The sequence below is a fragment of the Lissotriton helveticus genome, chromosome 2_1 (genome assembly GCF_964261635.1).
Source record: "Lissotriton helveticus chromosome 2_1, aLisHel1.1, whole genome shotgun sequence".
NCBI classification, from domain to species: Eukaryota; Metazoa; Chordata; class Amphibia; order Caudata; family Salamandridae; genus Lissotriton; species Lissotriton helveticus.
Window position 1 is genome coordinate 78,335,270 of NC_136059.1, and position 19,797 is coordinate 78,355,066.

The following is a 19,797-nucleotide window of genomic DNA, read 5'->3' on the forward strand; positions in this document are numbered from 1 at the left end:
TTGTTACATGGCGGGGACAGGGTGGGGGGCGGAAGCGGCCTGGCCACCTGCTGCCCAGACATGTTTCTGTTCTGTTGTGTAGTCTGCCAGGCTGTCATTAGGTTGTTGATGAAATGCATTCCCGCCACAGCCCCGGCCCGAGTTAGCAGTCCTCCTTTGAGCATCAGTGGGCCTTGTGCGTGTCGGTTCTTGACGGACGCCTCGAGTGCTGGAAGCGCGGCCCACCTGCCTGGCGGCTCCATGGCTGCGCGCCTCGCGGCCTTCCGCGGTCACGCGCTGCCCGCGTGCAGGAGCCGTCCTCGGCTCAATCCCTGTGTGCTCACGGAGGGCTTTCGCATCCGAGCCCGTCACTCCTCACTCCTCACCTGTCACTTCGCCATCCCTCTCACTGCTGCCAGCTAAACGCTCCATTAACTTGTTGACGTTCCGGGCGCTAATCTGCGGGGGTTCCATTTTTCGCAGAGTGGCGGCTCATAACTACTTTGAAGACGGCACTAAGACTCCCGATGCTTAAGCTGAAAGTCGGGCTGTGAGCAGTTTAACTGTCTTAAGTTCTCCACAGCCGGACGACTGCAGAAAAAAACGGAACCTCTGTTAAAAAAAAAAGCATTTTTTCATTCCGAGCCGCCATGGAATGAAACTAAAGGCGAACTAGTGTAGTTTAAAATTCATGTGGCTCAACATTTTGTAGTTATCTCTTTCTAGTTGTTAATTTTCTATATTTCAAAACACGTAACTTAAAGGAAAGTTCTGAACAGCTATTTAGGATGCACGGTTAAGATAGTCACCAACTACTTTCCAGTAAGTAGAATGAAACTATCAACCCTGTATTTATTAAAATGTCCCCAAATTTCGGTGACTAAAGATGAATTAGTAACGACTTGAAGAGATCAGGGTTTCGTGAAAATAACTTTTACCTGAATTTGTGTGTATGTGTGTGTGCGTACTTGTTAACGTTTATTATTAATATCCTTGCCATTTAGAGGGGTTTCTGGCTGCTAGCTTTCATCAACGTTTTAATAAAGCGGATCTAGATGTTAATACACACATAAAACACAGACAATCACTGGTGAACTATAAAACTATTGAATCAAATGGCGTCTAGTCGGCCCATTTCTCCTCTGCACAGCAAACCCTTTGGGGTAGGCGCCTGCATTCAGAGACGTTTTAAGGCATGGGAAAAGGGGCTGATTGCCTAGGGCCCCCGGCTTCCAGGAAACGCTCTGGTAAAATCATTGCGATAGTTTCTCCCTCTTTATTCATCTTCTTCCCTCTATGCCATCCCTTTCTTTCTCCATCTCCACCTCTGTCTGCCTTCCACTTTCTACCTACCTCTGTACTTCACTTACCTATTGCAACTACCATCTCTCTGTCCCTACATTGCTCACCCTCTTTGCCTCTATCCACCTCCCTGTAACTTGCTCTTCCCTTCAGCTGTCTTCCATGCCTCCCTCTCTCCACTTTTCATTCTATCTCGCCTTTCTGTACTACATTTTTCTCTTTCTAAATATTGTTGACGCTGATCTTTTGCTACCTATAAATAAGTCCCCATTTTTATTTCTACCTTTCCTCCCTCTTTTTACCGTAACTCTCTTAAATGCGCCATTGATGAGGGCTTGAATTTGCTAAAAAAAAGTGGTACATTTTGTTTCCAAACATGGATCCTAAAATAAGTCTTGCCCGTGGCCCCAAAAGTTCTTAGGATGACACTGCCTGCAGGGTTGTTACAGGAATGGGGCAAGAGGTGGTGTTATGCTGCACATTTGTTGCCACAGCAGAGTGACTGCATTAGTTGCTGTGCATTGTATCACAGTACATATTGTTTACCCTCAAGGAACCAGGGCCCTTCTAATCCAAAAGCCTTGAGACACTTGCTCATCATTACTCAGTGCTGAAGCTCCTCGAATACCAACGGCACAGAATTATCATTTGCTTCCGCAGTCCCCTCATGCTCCTGCTCACACGGAGGTCAAGAAGGACTTCTGTTCGCTCTCAGATGCCTATGGAATTCAGCTCACCAGATTTCCCTGGACCGGGTACCTTTTGGTCACTCTTACTCAGAAGCTCCAACTCACTCTCGGGTTACTGGGAACCATGTTCCCGTGAAATAATCTGATTCCTAGGTTTACCATCCTGTGAAATCACCAGGTGCTTGGCTTTCCCTAAGGGGAAGTGTGGCAGACCTGGAAGCAGAGGTCAGCCCGGGACCAGGGTTCAATTCCCCGCTCGGCGGGGTCTTGAGTCCTAAAATGTCCATGGACTCGACAATTCTCGCTCCGGTGCCTACTCGATTCACGTGTTCATACTCTGCGACTCTGTGCAATAGCTTGCTTAATCTCCACAACGGCCCCTCGCGGCGGGATGCCTGGCTTTCACCTTGCGGATACCCTGCCGGGGTTATCTCACAGGGGAATACCAGGACGGGTTCCCTAAGCAAGCGCTTAGAAACCGCTTGGTGATTTGCGCTATATAAATTCCTGTACAAATTCCTGTACATTTAAGGACCTGAAGCTCCTGTTCTCTAGCTGTTCCCACAGAGTACCCACAGAGTACAATGGGGCGAGCAGGAGCTTCAAGGCTGGTGATTTGTTTAGAACTCCTAAAGCTCTGGTTTACCTTAAGTTCCTTGACACAATTGCTCACTCTCGTCTCTGATGCTCCTGCTTGTCCGCAGGCCTCTACTAAGTTCCCTCAAGCTCCTCATCACCCTCAGGTACGCATGGTTCCTGCTAATTTTTTGTTTCCCTGAAGCTCTTAGCCAACCTCAAGTCTCCCAGTGGCTCCTGCTCAGTATATACATCTAGGATACTCCTGCTCATATTAGGGGCCAGAGAATCATTTTCCTGCTCCTGAAATTCCACCTTACCCTTGAACCACCGACTTTCTTTTTCACCTTCAGATACTATGCATCTGTCAGCCACCCTTAGATGACTGCCAAACTCCCTGGGAAGTTGCAGCAGCCATCCACAGTTGTACACATCAGAGATATACATGGCTCACTCTTGGTTTGGTTGTCACGCAGAAGCATCTCTACAAGCAAAGCCTTTGGGGATTGCATACAGCTTGATATCTTATGTGTTGTGGGTAGGTACCGAGGCACAAGATGGCTGCCAACACTTCCTGATTTGGAGTGTTGACAGCCAATTAAAAAGCAGCTCGTGCATGGCAGGGTGCGTGCAGGCCACGAGCCCATAGATATATAAATGACTTTAACTGTCATTTTCTCAGGAACTACTGAACGGATTTACACCAAATAAGCAAAAGGCACGAGTCTGAACCAAGGACTACCTCTTTGCCAAATTTGGTGTAAATCCATTCAGCAGTTCGGGCTGTAGCTGCGGCTAAAAGTCCTATGGGAAATTGCATGGGGAAAACGCATTTTGGGACCCCCATTTTTTCTCCTGCCCCGCTAGACGAATCACCCCCAAACTTTCAGGATAGGAGCGGACCGGAGCTGGCCAAAATATATATATATATATATATATATATATATATATATATATATATATATATATATATACACACACACACATCCAACAATGCAGGACTCCACCTTTAACAAAGACCACGGCAAGTTGAGATTAGCTCCTTCTTTATTTCACGGCAGCTTGCTGACAGGCCCCCTTTCCAGTAAATGCATCAGTCTTGTAGCGCCAGACGCGTTTCGGGTAAACGAAATCCCTTCATCAGCGGCGTACAGTTCATAGGAACGAGTCAATGCGCTAAGTGGTGTGCACTCCTTATCAACCTGTACCTGCCCTGTGGGCGATGCCAGCCGCAAGGCCTTATGGGAGGTGTAGTGCATAAATTACTTCCAAGTGGATGCGCAGTGTCTCATTCCAAATTTCCCAAAATAAAATCCCAGGTGGGTTGCTGCAAGTTCTGGCGAGCGTCTGACTTGCTTTGTAGATGCCGCGAAGAGCACATACCGGCAGCCCCCTGCAAAAGCGCCAGTACTTCCTTGCTTCCAAATTCAAGCACCAGCGTGGCGCCTGACTGGACCCGCTGCGGCGGTGAGCCTTTGTGCGCGACTGGAGAGCCGCTCAACATCCAACAATGCAGGACTCCACCTTTAACAAAGACCACGGCAAGTTGAGATTAGCTCCTTCTTTATTTCACGGCAGCTTGCTGACAGGCCCGCTTTCCAGTAAATGCATCAGTCTTGTAAAACGCCAGACGCGTTTCGGGTAAAATAAATCCCTTCATCAGTGGCGTACAGTTCATAGGAACGAGTCAATGCGCTAAGTGGTGTGCACTCCTTATTAACCTGTACATTACCTAGTTATATTTAGGACCTTTTATACATAGGAAAATCGCAACATTTTATTCCCAATAACTTTGCTGCCGATTGACAAATCTTCACAAATTTTCAAAACTGTTCACCTGCTCCGGTCCGCTCCTATCTGGAAAGTTTCGGGGTGATTCGTCAAGGGGGGGGGGGGGGGGGGGTCCGAGAAAAAAGAGGGATCCTAAAATGTGTTTTCCCCATGCAATTTCCCATAGGAAACTTTAGACCCGGCTACAGCCCGAACTGTTAATCAGAATTACACCAAATTTGGCAAAAAGATAGCTCTTGGTTAAGAAAGATCCCTTTTTGTTAAATGGTGTAAATCCGTTCAGTAGTTGCTGAGACAATCAAAATGAAAAAGGTTTGATATCTATGGCCACGCAGGATCCCCGCACCCTCCCGATCATGAGCTTTATGCTAATTGGCTGTCAACACTCCAAACCAGGAAGTGTTGGTAGCCATCTTGTGCCTCGGTAGAACTGAGGCACAAGACATCAGTCAAACAAATGTGCAAAACACAAAAAGGGGGCAGGGTAGAAACACCCTGACCCCCTAGGCCTGCTTAGGGCGTCCCACAAGGACTCCCAAGGCCCCCCCCCCGATTATTATATAATTTTTTTTAATCGACAAGGATCCGGACGAAATAAAAAAAAAAAGAAGCGCGGACTCCTGCGCTTTGTTACTATTTAGCCCCTGGGTGGGCAAAGACCCAGTGGCGATATTTTTATGTAATGGGGGGGGCCCAGAGGGGCACCCCAGCCCCAGGCACCACCACCCCCGGGGCTTTTCTAAAATATGTGTGGGGGGCTCACAGCCCACCCCAGGGACCGCCACACCCCGGGGCTTAAAAAATAAATGGGTGGGGGCTCAAAGGCCTCCCAAGCCCCGGGGACCACCGCCCCCGGGGCTTTATGAAATTATTTGCGGGGGACTCACAGCCCCACCCTGCCCCGGGGACCGCCACCCCCAGGGCTTGAAAAATACATGGGTGGAGGGGGGTCAAAGGCCGCTCCCTGGCGCATACTGGAGGTACCTGGTGGGCTAGTTGGGCCTCAGGGACCCTCAGGAATGAAGAGGAATTAATTCCTCAACTTAAAACAAGCCACAGGGCAGGTTTGCAAACATGTCACCTCAGGCCCCTCCCCCTTCCTTCACCATTGTGCAAAAGCGCCCCCTGGCGAACTGTAAGTTGGGGAATTAATTCCTCTTCAATACTGAGGGTCAACTAGCCCACCAGGTACCTCCAGTATGCGCCAGGGAGCTGCGTTGCAGAGAGGTGTTCAGAGGCCACGCCCCTTTTTACACCTCCCTGCAACCCAGCTCTGTGGCGCTTACTGGAGGTACCTAGTGGACTAGTTTGACCCTGGAGGATTCAAGGGGACTTAATCTTCCAACCTAAAACGGACACAGGGCATGTTTACACAGTGGGGTAGGGTGGGGACGGGGCCTGAGGTGACGTGTGCAAACACGCCCTGTGGCGCGTTTTAAGTTAGGAAAATAATTCCCCTTCAATCCAGGATGATTTTGCAACAAGGCCTCTTTCTGCTCCTCTGTTTGTTTTTTCTGCATGTCTTCCTTCTTCTTGCACTTTTCTTCGTCTTTGAGGACTTCTGCTGCTTCTTTATGCATTTCATTTGCTTCTTTCTGTCCGTTTTTTCTTCTTTCTTCACATGTCCTACCTCTGTAGGCATAGTTAGAAACTAGCATTTAAAAAACATTTGAAATTCACTGAAAAAACCAAAGGTTTCAGGCACGTTATAGTTAGAAATGAGCATTTAAAAAAACCTTAGAAATTCACTGAAAAAACCAAAGGTTTCAGGCACGTTATAGTTAGAAATGAGCATTTTAAAAAAAACTTAGAAATTCACTGAAAAAAACATAGGTTTCAGGGGCGTTATAGTTAGCTGGACATTTCACTCGTACAAAACCATTGAAATTCCCCCGTTATAGTTAGTTCAGCTAACTATAACTCGCGCACCCGCAATACACTGCTGATGACGTCACATATTACATCACTCATGACATGGTCAGTGACAAAACTCTTGACATCACTGATGATATCTCAAATGAAATCCCTGATGACATCATTCTTGTGATAGTGGGAGACCTCCTCTCACCCTAATATAACCTTTGATACACAAACTCAAAAATACAAACTAACATTTTCAAAACAATGCACATGCCAATACCAGTTACAACACTCCTATTCAGTAATTCCAAGATCTACAGACACATCCACTCGTTCACCAACAGTCCTATACAGTCACTCATACATGTATTCACTCATCATATGTACTCATACACCTATACATCCTGTTACACACTACCACTCCTCTATAGAGTTACTCACACACATACTCGCACATGCAAACAAAGTATCAAACATCCATTTACTTGCATATACAGTTATACATACGCTACCACACTTACTTCTACAGAAACCTACACATACTTACTCTCTTAAACAATCACTTATAGAAACACCTACTTATTTCTACAGGAACTCTTCCAATCTCTCACTCTCACATATACTCACTTATATACACCAATACTCACATATACTAGTTTAAAACATATGTAGTTACTTATAAAGACACTGTTGAGACAGCCATTCACTGACTAACACACCCATACACACTCTCATACACCTATACCGTCCTGCATACATGCTGTCTTCAACACATACAAACAGTGAGTCGCTCATTCATGCATCTATGCACTAAGTAATACCCCGCACTGAACCATACAGACATTCAGACACTCATACTGATACTCAAAAAAACAACTAATAACCCATATAGACACTCATGTAGCTACTCACCAACCCATGCAGCCACAAATACACAAAGTGAGAGACTGATACAGATATTTACATATTTAAACATTACTCACTAACCCATGTATTCACTAAAATACACTTAATCAGTCAGTTAGACACTTATATACCCATTTATACTTCCATCGACCTTGAGATGTACATATATAAACATATTTATTTTTCAGAAAAACACACATTCACTCGATGAGGTCATCAGTGATGTCATTTGGATGTCTTCAGTGATGTCATGAGTGATGTCACTGACCATGTCATGAGTGATGTAATATGTGATGTCATCAGCAGTGCATTGCGGGCGCACGATTTATAGTTAGCTAAACTAACTATAACGGGGGAATTTCAATGTTTTTGTACGAGTGAAATGTCCAGCTAACTATAATGCCCCTGAAACCTATGTTTTTTTCAGTGAATATATATATGTATATATCTATATATTGATGTGATCAAGTCACAGGGAGGGATGAAACGCTTTATGGCTGCCGTCTGTGAAATCTAAATAAACAGAACGGTATTTAAAAGAATCTTGTGGTCCGTGCTCTTCATACTCAAGTCGAGAAAAAGTGGAGAAGAAGAGTGTTTTTTGATATATATTTTCAATCTTGAACTGCGCCAATCCACAAGTCAAGCTTACTCCACAAAAGGATTGATGCAGACACAGTGATATTGCACTTTCCTAATCTCATTTAATTGCCATGTTCGCTGTAACACATTTCAAATGTCACACCCGGCCTTGATCACACAACAAGTGCCGCACTATTTTCTTTATATGAAGACCTATTACATCATTATCATAGATATCGTCACCATAATACCATTCACTATCATGAACTTTGAAAACATACAATGCTTTACTTGTATGCTTAGTGATTCATTGCATTATTTTGTACAATAATTCATTATGAAACCATGCTACACATTTGCATGATTTCTGGGGGTATATTCATTCAGTCATTGTGTAACACCTGGGGGTCTCGGGGTCGCGACCGACACAGCAAATCAGGACATGACAAGGCTCTATGCTTGGTTATTTATTGTACATACATATATTGAAACCAATACTGCGAAAAGTCGCTGATACTCCAGCCAGTATACGTTACCCCGTCCTCTGCAAATACGCCGGTCCCGACGTATGCCAACAGAGGGCAGAAACACAGTGGCCGACAAAGCCACTCGATGTGTCTCGAGGTGTCCGTGGATACAACAGCTTCTCTCACTGAGGAGACAGGGAAACACCCTGCCGGGGTCTCGACCTGAAGGGAGCAGCCGCTCAACCTCTTCCTCTCTGACAGCGGGACGCTGCAAACACCTCCAGGTGTGCGTCACCGCTGTATTTTCCCGTGTGAGTGGACAGGCTGGGAGCGTCGGCTCACACCAACCAGTCCTCGCGTAGTAACCCCAAAGACTCGGATGCCTGACACCTCGGAGTCAGCGGTGGCAAGGTTCTCCGCTTCCGATGGCACAGGCAGGCTTCCTGACTCGTCCGAGTCAGAAGCAGCTAGGAAGCGTTCCTGGCTGCGCACGCAGAAGACAAAGGACTTACAAACTAAGAACGGCCCGGGGAGACTCTCTCGACCCACCTCCGTCTTAGTCTTCGGATCCTGCGGGGTTTCTTCTTTTCATTCTGGAACAGCCGGGTGGAAGGTCGAGTGGATACTAAATATCCGACACCGTTCCTCCCCCAAGTATCGCCTAAATAGGCGTCTAGTAATTGCGTTATGCAACCACTACTCAGTGTTGCATAACGCTCCTCCCGCATTGCTTTCTGGGACTTGAAGTTCGTTACAGTCGCGGATGACTTTTCCCCGACGGTGCAAGGATTTCCTGACACATTGTTTAAATTCAGTCACTGCAAACATCTGAACTTAATTAAAATTGAAAATTAATATCCTATTTCTCAGAATCTGTTTCAAAATGTGATTGCTTCAAAAATGTTCCCAAGTGGGCAAATTCATTTTACATATGTATACATTGCACATCATATTACTTATACCTTCTAAACTATTTATGGCATCAGAATACTTCACATGTAATATTAAATATTAAATTCAACAAAACTGGACAACAAATTATGCTGGTTCACATATATAAATGTAAGAACTGAGAGGGGGGGTTGGCAGTTACACATTGCCATACACGATTCAACATAATAGGAGTCACGAAGTGAGGCTACGGGTTATTTTTCAAAATGAAGCTCATGCAAATGAATTTGTTTATAGACAAAAAAAGTTCCTCATCAGCATTTAGACCTTTTGATGTTTTACAGTCAAGGTTCAATATGTATTTAATTTCCTCTTCTTTCTCTCGATCACCACCACTCTATGTATGGTATTGCATCTGTGACACAATAGCTAATTTGCAGTATATCATGGTTGTGCACCTCAGCAAAATGCCTAGCCACAGGATACTTGTGGTCAATGTTACTTATTTCTCTCATGTGCTGCAAAATGCGTTTATCCGGCTGGAGCGTAGTACTTCCATCGTATCTTAAATTATATTTGCTTGTTAAAACATGCACAACAAATTCAGTTTTGCTGTTGTATGCACCCTTGATTAGAAAAGGCCTTTGTAGAATGAGGTCAAGGAATTTTGTAGTATTTACCTCAATTTGGCACGCCCAGCGTTTCGAGCATCTGCAAAACCCTTTGAGGACTTAGCCAGTTCTTTTGGCTTACCACCTCCAGACTACTTTCAGGGGTGTGGAATTTAATAAAACTTCTACTTCTCCATAGGGCAGGTAGCTTCATAAATCTACTTGTCCTGTAACAAAATCCACTTGTCCCTTTGTTGCCATGTAGTCCGGTGGAAAATTATGGCAGCAGTCTCATTATATAAGAGCTCTGATATAGCCTCTCTGATTATGCCAGTGCTCATACCATAGTAGTGTTTGAATACTAGCAATCTCCTTATGTTGCCTCGTTTCTGCAGCTCTACATACTGGGGCTGAAGGTAGTGGCACGCAATAGTTCCAGGGTTAGAATGCCCTTTATAGTCTGTGCAAGCCTACTAACTTGCATGTTTTAATGCTTTTCAACAACTCTTCTCCAGTCTTTTCACATACTGAGAAAAATTGGAAATTTACTCCTGACAATGGCAGACGTAAACCTTCTTCCAGAGTTGGGAAAAAAGTGGTTGGAGGGAAGCCAACTTGCAAACACTCAGAATTTCGCATGAGCACATCTACTCATGCTTATTTGCTCATGCTAAAATGCAGTTCACAAAATTTTATAGGAGTACTATTTCTTGCTTTACTTGTTTTGTAATGCGCGTTACTACCCGGAGGCCTCGTAGCGCTGAAGTAATGTAATGTCTTATGAATGCACAAAAGCCGTATAGCTGCTCTTAATGCTAGGGCACTTGTGAGACTTTCTTTAATACCTGGGCCCCTAATTTAGTCTCGCGTTAACCATGACCTTTTGGGTTTATTAAAATTCTGTCTCTGTATCAGTTGGCTACACTGTGAGTGACAGCCTTCTGCTCTTTCACAAGGAGCATAGCGGCACACAAAGTAGTTTTGTTCAGTGCCAATAACTACAGTGGCAGTGTGTGCTTTTTGAGACCAAAAACAATTTTTGCTTTTGCCAATGTTTGTTATAATGGTGAGGGCCCAGCAGCTCCCATACCAATAAAGTTTTACAAAAACCATGCCAAAACAAGTCACACATTGACAAAACTAAATAGCTGACCACCAATTTCAGACCTAGTGGCTTTGCCAATGCTTGTTTAATTTTGTTTCCCATAATCTTACTGAAACTGGTTACACTGATTTTCCATTTTGAATATTTTTGGGAAATACTAGCATGCATCAACACATTTTTCTAAAAGATGCTACAAAGAAATGGTACTTGAAATTTTACAGTAGTTTAGCAAAATGCTTTATTTCCTATTTTCATTTTGTTATGAACATTTTATTTTGAAAGTAAAGATTCGTCAATCTTGCTTTCAAGCTTCTCCAAATATTTGTATCCAATCAGAGAGCATTCTGGGAGCATTATGCATAGCCTCTTATTGTTTAACTTTGAAAACGTGTGTACACATTTTTATACTGGAACCACTGTCAGTAGTGCAGTCAGAGCTTGCAACATTTTCTTAGAGCGCCCACCCTAATAATAAATGCTTTCAATTAATGTACCATGAACACAAGTTTGAACAGCATTAACTTTTGGACATAAATATTACCATAACTGCATACAGTGCCCTTCACTGGTCCATAATATGGTACTGAAAACGTGCAGCCAAAGGGTTTGTGTTGCAAGGGGTTGGGCGTACCTGTCCCAAAGACAAAATATACGTGAAAACTTATTGCCCTTGACCCCAAACAATATGTCCTAGGCGTCGGGCTATAGAAATTCCACATCCCTGTACTTTTAACCAGAGCATCTCTCATCAATTACCCTTTGCGATATGTAATGAGGGTTTCTTGGCACTTCTGGACCAAGTACATGACCTGAGTCAATAGTGTGTCAATGTTTCAAGACTAGGACTCTCAATGTTTTGTCCTGCTTGCTATACAGGGTAGTTAATCTGATCCCACTATTTTTATATTTGCTTGCTCTCTGAGCAAATATAACTGCATCCTTTCTTTATTGTTAATAACTTGTGTGCGTGCTAATAGCTTACTATTGTATCCTCTTTTCCTTAATCTAGCTACGATATAATTCTGGCAAATTAGTGCATCTGCATTTATGCTACAAATTCTTTTTGCACAGAGCATCTCGCCATTGGGTATACTGGCTATCAAATTCTCGGGGTGAAAGCTGAAGCATGCAAAGCTGTGTTACCAGCGACTTCCTTTCCGAATAGTTTTGATTATAACTTGTTGTCTCTAACAAAAACTTCCAAATCTAGAATATTTAATCTGGTTTTGCTAATTTGGCTCTCAAAGTGCAAACTTAAGTTATCATTGATTTCATTCACGAATCTACAAGCACTCAAACTAGAGCCTCTTCACACAAAAAATAAATAGTCAGTGAACCATATCCGTATCACAACATGTTCATTGCAAGCAATTTTATGGTCTTTATGGAGCTCCTGTTTCTCCCCCTAGGCCATATGCTAACATGCATATTTAGGGACTAATCCCCGGTGGCAGAGGGGCGGTGGACGCTGCGGCAGCGCTCTCTTCTGGACATATTTTAAAAACATTACCGTGACTTTTTTTTGTGTTTTTAGCCTTATAATCTGGCTTACCTGCTGCTTCCCCCTGCTCCAGCTGGCTGCACCCCTAGCCCCGCTCCGGCACTGGGCCGGTCTTCAGAGGGCTGACGGGGCTGCAGTCCACCATCTTGGGAGGGGCAGCCATCCCGGGTCAGCGCTCGAGGCATCGAGCCACAGAACCCTCTAAAGTCTCGCTCAAGGCGCCTGCGCAGCAATCACTAATCCCCGGTGGCAGAGGGGCGGTGGACGCTGCGGCAGCGCTCTCTTCTGGACATATTTTAAAAACATTACCGTGACTTTTTTTTGTGTTTTTAGCCTTATAATCGGGCTTACCTGCTGCTTCCCCCTGCTCCAGCTGGCTGCACCCCTAGCCCCACTCCGGCACTGGGACGGTCTTCTGAGGGCTGACGGGGCTGCAGTCCACAATCTTGGGAGGGGCAGCCACCTTTCCCTATATAGGGACCGCCTTATGCGGATGCGCAGCGGACGTGCGCAGCGGGCGCGACGAAGGCGCGCCGAAGTTGCGCCTAAGTTAAGCCCGTCTGCGCCCGTCCGCGGCCGGCCGGGGCTAGGGGCACTCCATCATGCCCCTTTTCTGTCCTATTCGGCCTCGCAACTTTGCTCTCACCAGGGTTCATGGGTTCCTCCCCTTCCCACTCTTACTCGGATTACGGAGCTTGGGTTAGCTCGGATCAGGCCCTCCACCTTCCTCCAGGATCCACTGCTGCCTTCATTGATTTCCCCTCCCTCCCTCCCTATCCACATGCCTGCCCCTACAACTTCGGCTTTCCTGTTGAATACCAGGTCTGCTGTTAAGCATCAGACAGAGCTTTTTAGTTTTTTGGATCTTCATAAACCTGACCATGTTTTTAACAGAGACCTGGTATAGATCAGACTCTCTGCCCAACGTATTGGCAGCCCTTCCCCCTTCCTATTCTATTCTTCGGGCCGATCGGCCGGAGGTGAAGACGGGGGGGTGGAGTGGCCCTGATCTTCCGCACTGGACTTCATTTTCAGGTTCTTCCTTCTCCTCCCATACCTACTGCCGACTGCCTAGTGGTACGATCGGCTTCCTGTCAGGTCCCCGTCACTTATGTCTTAGTATATCGTCCCCCCTACCCCAATCCTGGGGTTATTCCTGCTCTTCAGGACCTATTAGCCACCTTAGTAGTTAATAACACAGCTGTTTCAGTGCTAGGGGACTTTAACTTCTGGCCTGGCGACCTGGCGGAAGACACCCCGTCAAGAGATTTTTCTCAGCTCCTCTCTAGCCTTAATTTTGTTTCCCATGTCCACTCCCCTACCCATTCCCGTGGCCATACTCTGGACCAAATCCGGACGTTAAACGTCCTTATTTCCATGCCTACTGTCACTCCTTGTCTGTGGTCTGACCATTTTTTTATTTCTTTTCATCTAGACCTCAACCTGGTCAAAATACCTTTTTCCTCGAGAAACTCCTGGGCTAGGAACTGGAGTAAGGCAGACATTTCCGTCCTTTGCTCTACGTTGTCATCTTCCTGCCCTGATCTAACGGGCACCCCCTCATCGTCCCAAGTAGCCATGCTCAATGGCTGCCTCTCGAGAGCCTGCGACCAAGAAGCCCCTCTGAGACGTGTCACTGTTAGGCGCGCTCATGAGGCGAATAAATGGTTCTCCACCCTCCTTAAGACAAAAAAGCTGGAGGTGCGCCAAGCAGAACGCGCCTGGAGGCTTGCTTACTGCCCCTCCCGCAAAGCCCATTATAAAATTGTATGTAAGGAATATAAAATCGCCATCTTACAGGCTAAGACTGAATACTTCTCTGAGAAAATCCTTGCCGCTGAGAGCCAGCCCAGGGAAATCTTCGCCACAGTGCGCGAGCAGGCTTCCTCGGACAGGACATCTCCTAAAATTCCCCCTTCTCAGCGGTTGTGCGATTCGCTTAACAACTACTTTATCGACAAGGTCGCATTGATTAAATCCAATATCCTCCCCTCCCCCCTCCTTCTCTGACCCTCAGCCCCCGATTAACAAGCTGACAATTAACGTCATTCCCCCCTTAACCAAGGAGTCTCTCCTTCCCCTTTTGGCCCGTGTTAAGTCAGGATTCCCAGCCGATATCTGCCTTGCCCATGTCCTGCGAAAGATTTTCTCTGACTCCTACCTGCCACCCCTGACTTTTCTGAACGAGTCCCTATGTAAAGGTACAGTGCCTTTATCCCTATCCTGAAAAAAACAGGGGCTGACCCCGCTGACCCTGCCAATTATCGTACGATTTCTCTTCTCCCTTTTCTGGGTAAGGTCCTTGAGACTCATGTCACCCAGACACTGAGCCTCTTCGTGGAGGACAGTGGCTATCTTGCCCCCTGTCAGTCTGGTTTTCGCCCTCGACACTCGACCGAGACGGTGGTCATCTCGGTCATGGACCAGCTCAGGGAAGGGCTGGACACTAACACTTTCCAGGCCCTCGTCCTCCTAGACTTATCCGCCGCCTTTGACACGGTGGATCATTCCATTTTACTATCCCGTGTCAGGGCGGCGGGTATGGGGGGTTCGATTTTGGCCTGGATCAGCTCCTTCCTCAATGGCCACACTCAGGCTGTCCACCTAGCCGACTTCTCAGCCCCCCGCGAGAAGTTCAGTGTGGTGTTCCTCAGGGGTCCTCCCTTTCCCCTTTATTATTTAATTTGTATATTCTTCCCCTCGTGCTTGCTTTACATCAGATGGAGGTCATGGTGTATAACTACGCCGATGACCTCCAGCTGATTTTTAACCTTTCCCCTTCCCAATCTGGAGTTCATTCTTTTCAGTCGGTCATGCTATTTATCCGGGTTTGGATGAATCATAACCACCTGAAACTCAACCCGGATAAAACTGAGCTAGTCCTGACCGGCCGCACTGGTAGTCCCTGGTCCCCTGTCTTTTGGCCCCCGTCTTTAGGTCTCCCTCCACTACCCTCCCTTTCTGTCAAAACCCTTGGTATCACCATCAACCATCAACTCACCCTCCACTCTCAGATTAGTTCTGTAGTGTCTTCCTGTTTCTTTATGCTCCGAACCATTCGGAAAATCTCCCGTTTCTTTTCTATTTCTGCCCTTAAATTGATTTTGATGGTGATGGTTCTTTCTCGGCTAGATTATGGGAACATCGTGTATAACGGTGCTCCCACCTATGCCCTCCAGCGCCTTCAGGCAATTCAGAATCAGGCGGCCCGACTGATTTTCGGGCTGCCTAAATTTCACCACTCATCACCCTTATTGAAGTCCCTTCACTGGCTGCCGATCAAGGAGCGGGCCTTATTCAAACTAGGCTGTACCACCTTTCAAGCCCGAGCGGCAACGGCGCCTGCCTATATTTCTTCCGCAATTCAAGCCTATCAGCCCACTAGGGAGCTGCGTTCTTCTTCCATGTGTCTTCTGACAGTCCCCCGCTTCAAGAAGAGCCGGATGGGGGGCTTGAAATTTTCTGTCCTGACACCTTCCTTCTGGAACTCCCTTCCTCTGGCCTTACGCTCTACTGCCTCCTACATGGAGTTCCGAAAATCTCTTAAAACTTTTCTCTTCCTGAAAGCTTTCCCGGCTTAAAAATCATCCTACTCCCCTGTCTCTGGTCTTAGTGTTCAATAGCGCCATGAAGCCGCACGGCATACGCGCGCTTTATAAATTCTTTTTTAAATTAAATTAAATTAGGGACAAAACAGGTGCCCATCGCTGTGCCACATAATTGATGAAATAGCTCATTATTACACATTAATTGGTTGTTTCTAAGCACCATTGGATCATAGTTAATAACATCTGTCTATGCTTATACAAATTCAGTGGGTGACCCTGCAAATTATGCCCCACTGGCTGCAAGCTATCTTGATGACAGATGCTGGTGTATTATGTAGTTACATCAATATGACATAAGAAGGTATTGGTCATCCCAGGGAATATCATAAAGGAATTAAAAGAAATCACCAGTGTCCTTTACATTTGATGGAAGATTTTTCACATATTCTTGAAGAAAGTAATCAATGTATTTAGAAGTGATATTTAAGAAGTGCTCCGAGGTCCCACCTGTGGGTGGGACAATTCATTGCTTATTACTTTGATTAGGATTTCCCTGGAAGAGATCTAGGATTACAGTTAAGCAATGTATCTTTTTTGCCCATTTTGGTTGCTTGAAAGTTTTTTATTTCGTTCATTGGTGAACAGGAGTCCCCTCCCAGGTTTTAAGATAACAATGTGGCTTTATTCATAGCTCCCTGGTAATCCCTGTTTAGTATGCAGCTACCTTAGTGTACTTTTTGTTTTACTTAAATAACCTCTGCCTCCTCACTAAATAATCATTATGCCATTCAAACCAATGATTTTATGTTAACGTTCAGTATTCATCAGCTTTTCACTATCCTCGAATTTGCATCATTTTGACTGGTGGATTTCCTTTCATTAGTGTCACTAGATGTAAAACAGAGTTCTACAATTCTCACATGCACATATCAATTTTCAATTCTTGCCATTATTCCTTTATTGACTTATCTGAAAGGTTGCATCTCCTAGACGTACCAGGTGGCCTGCACCTATATGACAGTTTAATATTTCACTCCCCCTCCCATACCCACTGAACAGAAATAATTGTTTTTCTTGAAGACATCTTGAGGTATAATTAACAAAAGATGGAGGGATGAGTACAATCCATGTGGTTCTACTTTCCCTTTAGGTTAACCAATGTACCTGCCATTCTAACTCTGGATTAGGCACACTTTTATCTGAGAGCTGTGACTCCTTCTTGAGCTCTCTGCTGCATAAAGGTCCTCAAAGAAGAATACAATTCCAATAGATATTCAAGGTTTTTCCTTAGGGTTCCCTGGGACCTGACTTTATCACCTCAGGACTGCTTGTTTGCTCTTGGAGTGATTTATCAAAGGCCACAGCCCCCCCTCCTCCCCTCCCCCCAAGTGTCATACTCTGCAACATTAAAGTCATCACATACCCCAGCTGCATTTCCTCCGGGCCCCCTCCTGTGCCGCATCACCATTGGTGACTTGATGTTAATTATAATCCTTGCTTTGTACTGCATAGGCTTTAAATTTTGCTTTGTAGCGCACGCTTAACTCTCTGGCTGATTTTGCTTTAGTTCGGAGAAAGCACAAGGGCTAGGGCACACAACATTTTGCATCCTATACTGAAGCCCTAATGAGGTACAACTGTCTCTAGCCACACATCAGTGAATTACTATTGTTACTGCATGGTTGTTTTTAACGTGATGCCGATCATCACGTTCCCCCAACTATGATGAATTTATGGCATCCCACCCTTTAAAACCTTTTAAGGAGTGTACCTCACTAAGGCATGTATCCCAATTATAGTGGGGTTTCTTTTGTTAATTTACAGTGTCATCCAGTGTCCCACAGGGTATCTCACCGCAATTGGGAGGATGAGGAGATATCCTTTATAGATGTTTCAGCTCAATAGACTAGCTCTTGTTCCTATACCCAAGTGAGAATTCTTCATCGACTAGAACGATGTACTCAGAAAAATGGAGAGTGCTCCTTTGAAGGTTGCCTGATGTTTATTAGTATGCTGTTGATGCTTTGTACCTTACTACTAAATTTTGTTTTTGACGAGATGCAGCAACTGAGTACAAAAATGTGTTTCATTTCCAGCTTGTGCAGATCATCATTAATACAACACACTTGGAGATATCCTGCAAGTTCCTTGAGGAATTCATCACTAACATCACCAATGTTCTTCCAGAAACGGTGCACACAACCAGGCTATACGGATTAACAACTTTCAAGGTGAGGTGCAGCTATTCAAGATTATGCTTCTTTGACACTCTAAAGACACTGCTTTTCACAATAGCTTTATTAGTTTATCTTACTGTACATTTCTTATAGATTCACATACACTTTCCCTGTACATTCCTATTGCTTTAACTTCCCTAGACTTGCTTCCATTTACAATTGGCACCTTGGTTTGTTCTTAGGATGCGCGCCATGCTGCAGAGGAAGAGATTTACACCAACCTAAACCAGAAAATTGACCAGTTCCTGCAACTGGTGGACTATGACTGGATGGCATTGGAATCTAAGGGCCGAGCCAGTGATTATCTGACAGATCTTATTGCCTTTCTCAACAGCACATTTGCTGTTTTTACACACCTACCAGTAAGTAGCAACTCTTTTTTTATGGTACTGTAGACCACACATGCTAATCTCTGCTTTTCTGTTTCTCCTTATCCCTGCCCCCTTCTGTTTGCTATTACATGTTTAAGTATGCTTTTTACACACTAGAACAACATAGGGTATAAGAAGATGAAGTTGCATTTATGTACAATTTGTATAACTCAAATCACAGTTTATAATCCACTTGTGTGTTTTGACGATGGCGATCATACTAATCCTTCCATAAGCAGTTTAGGAGTTGCCTTACTTAAAAAGACATTGGGAAGTCGAACAATATTGCATCTCCAATGAGTAGCTGTTCTGCACAAGGCCATGAGTGAAATGTTGGGCTCAGTTTCCTCTCTTGGAGGCTCAATGAAATACATTTTATCAGCTCTTTTGATGGGAGAAAAAACATTAAGCAGCATTTTGTGTAACCTCTAAGAAAAAGGCGTCCTCTACTACTTCACAAAATTATTTTTACATGTTAAATATTCTTGCATAATAGTTGATGAAAACATCTGTGAAGAACTATGTTAACTGGCACTATATTAGTATTTATATACTCCCAGATACCATAATTTTGAATGATGCTAATCAGAGTGTGTGTATTTTGTGCCTAGTTTACAAAGGTGCTCAGTTGACCTCATTTACAAATACAAACTCAGGTTTGTGATTCACAAAATGTGAATTAATACTCACCCATGTAAACTTACAAATGTTGGTGTAAAACTGGGCATGAGCAATTCTGCTCACTGGAATTGCTTGGAGGTTTCCCAGACACAGGATGTACGCTGAATTAGATGAACCGCAACAAACTTGCAGTTTTGCTGGTATCCACACTCTTAGAGCAAGTACATTCCAACTTTGGATATGACTGTACATTTATTCTATTTAAGTTAAGGATTTAGTCCCTGTCCAGGATGGGAATGGAGAGGGAATACCCCAAAATTGGAGGTGGTGTTAGTGGAAGTTCTATCACCCCGGGGGGCATTATTTTCTCCATGGAAGAATAAAAAGTTACCAAATGCACTTGTGCTTATTAATGTAAGTATAGTGTACACCTGGTACATTTATGAATGTATAAGTACTTGCGCACGTGAATATTCCTGGAAAGCTATGAAAGCTCCAATGAGCTCCAATTTCCTAGGATAATGAATGAATTGTTTGAGAATTTCTAAGAAGTCTAAAGTTTTCTCCAAATGTAAGCCAAAGCCTAAAGGAGTACATCCTGATGGACACTTTTAATTGCTGATTCCTCACCTTAGAATACTGCAGCACGCAGGAGCACTGCTTTGAAAAAACTTGTCCAGGTCCAGTCAGCATCCTGGGGCGTATTCTAAGGTATTTACCCAGAAGTGACAGAGCAGGACAGCATATAAGCACATCCCCT

General features: G+C 44.7%; 1 protein-coding gene and 1 long non-coding RNA gene across 9 annotated transcripts in view; one reads left to right on the plus strand and one right to left on the minus strand.

Annotated features, from left to right (window-relative positions):
* The window catches only part of EXOC6B (exocyst complex component 6B), a 1,580,787-nt gene that overhangs the window by 652,656 nt on the left and 908,334 nt on the right, over nucleotides 1-19,797 (plus strand). For both annotated transcript variants that reach the window (XM_078674493.1, XM_078674492.1), the window contains exons 17-18: nucleotides 17,905-18,039; nucleotides 18,228-18,407. In XM_078674493.1, the coding sequence (XP_078530619.1) occupies nucleotides 17,905-18,039; nucleotides 18,228-18,407 (315 nt within the window). The remainder of the gene's footprint in view (nucleotides 1-17,904; nucleotides 18,040-18,227; nucleotides 18,408-19,797) is intronic.
* LOC144817728 (uncharacterized) overlaps nucleotides 1-19,797 on the minus strand; it is an 891,613-nt gene that overhangs the window by 538,661 nt on the left and 333,155 nt on the right. The window lies entirely within an intron of this gene.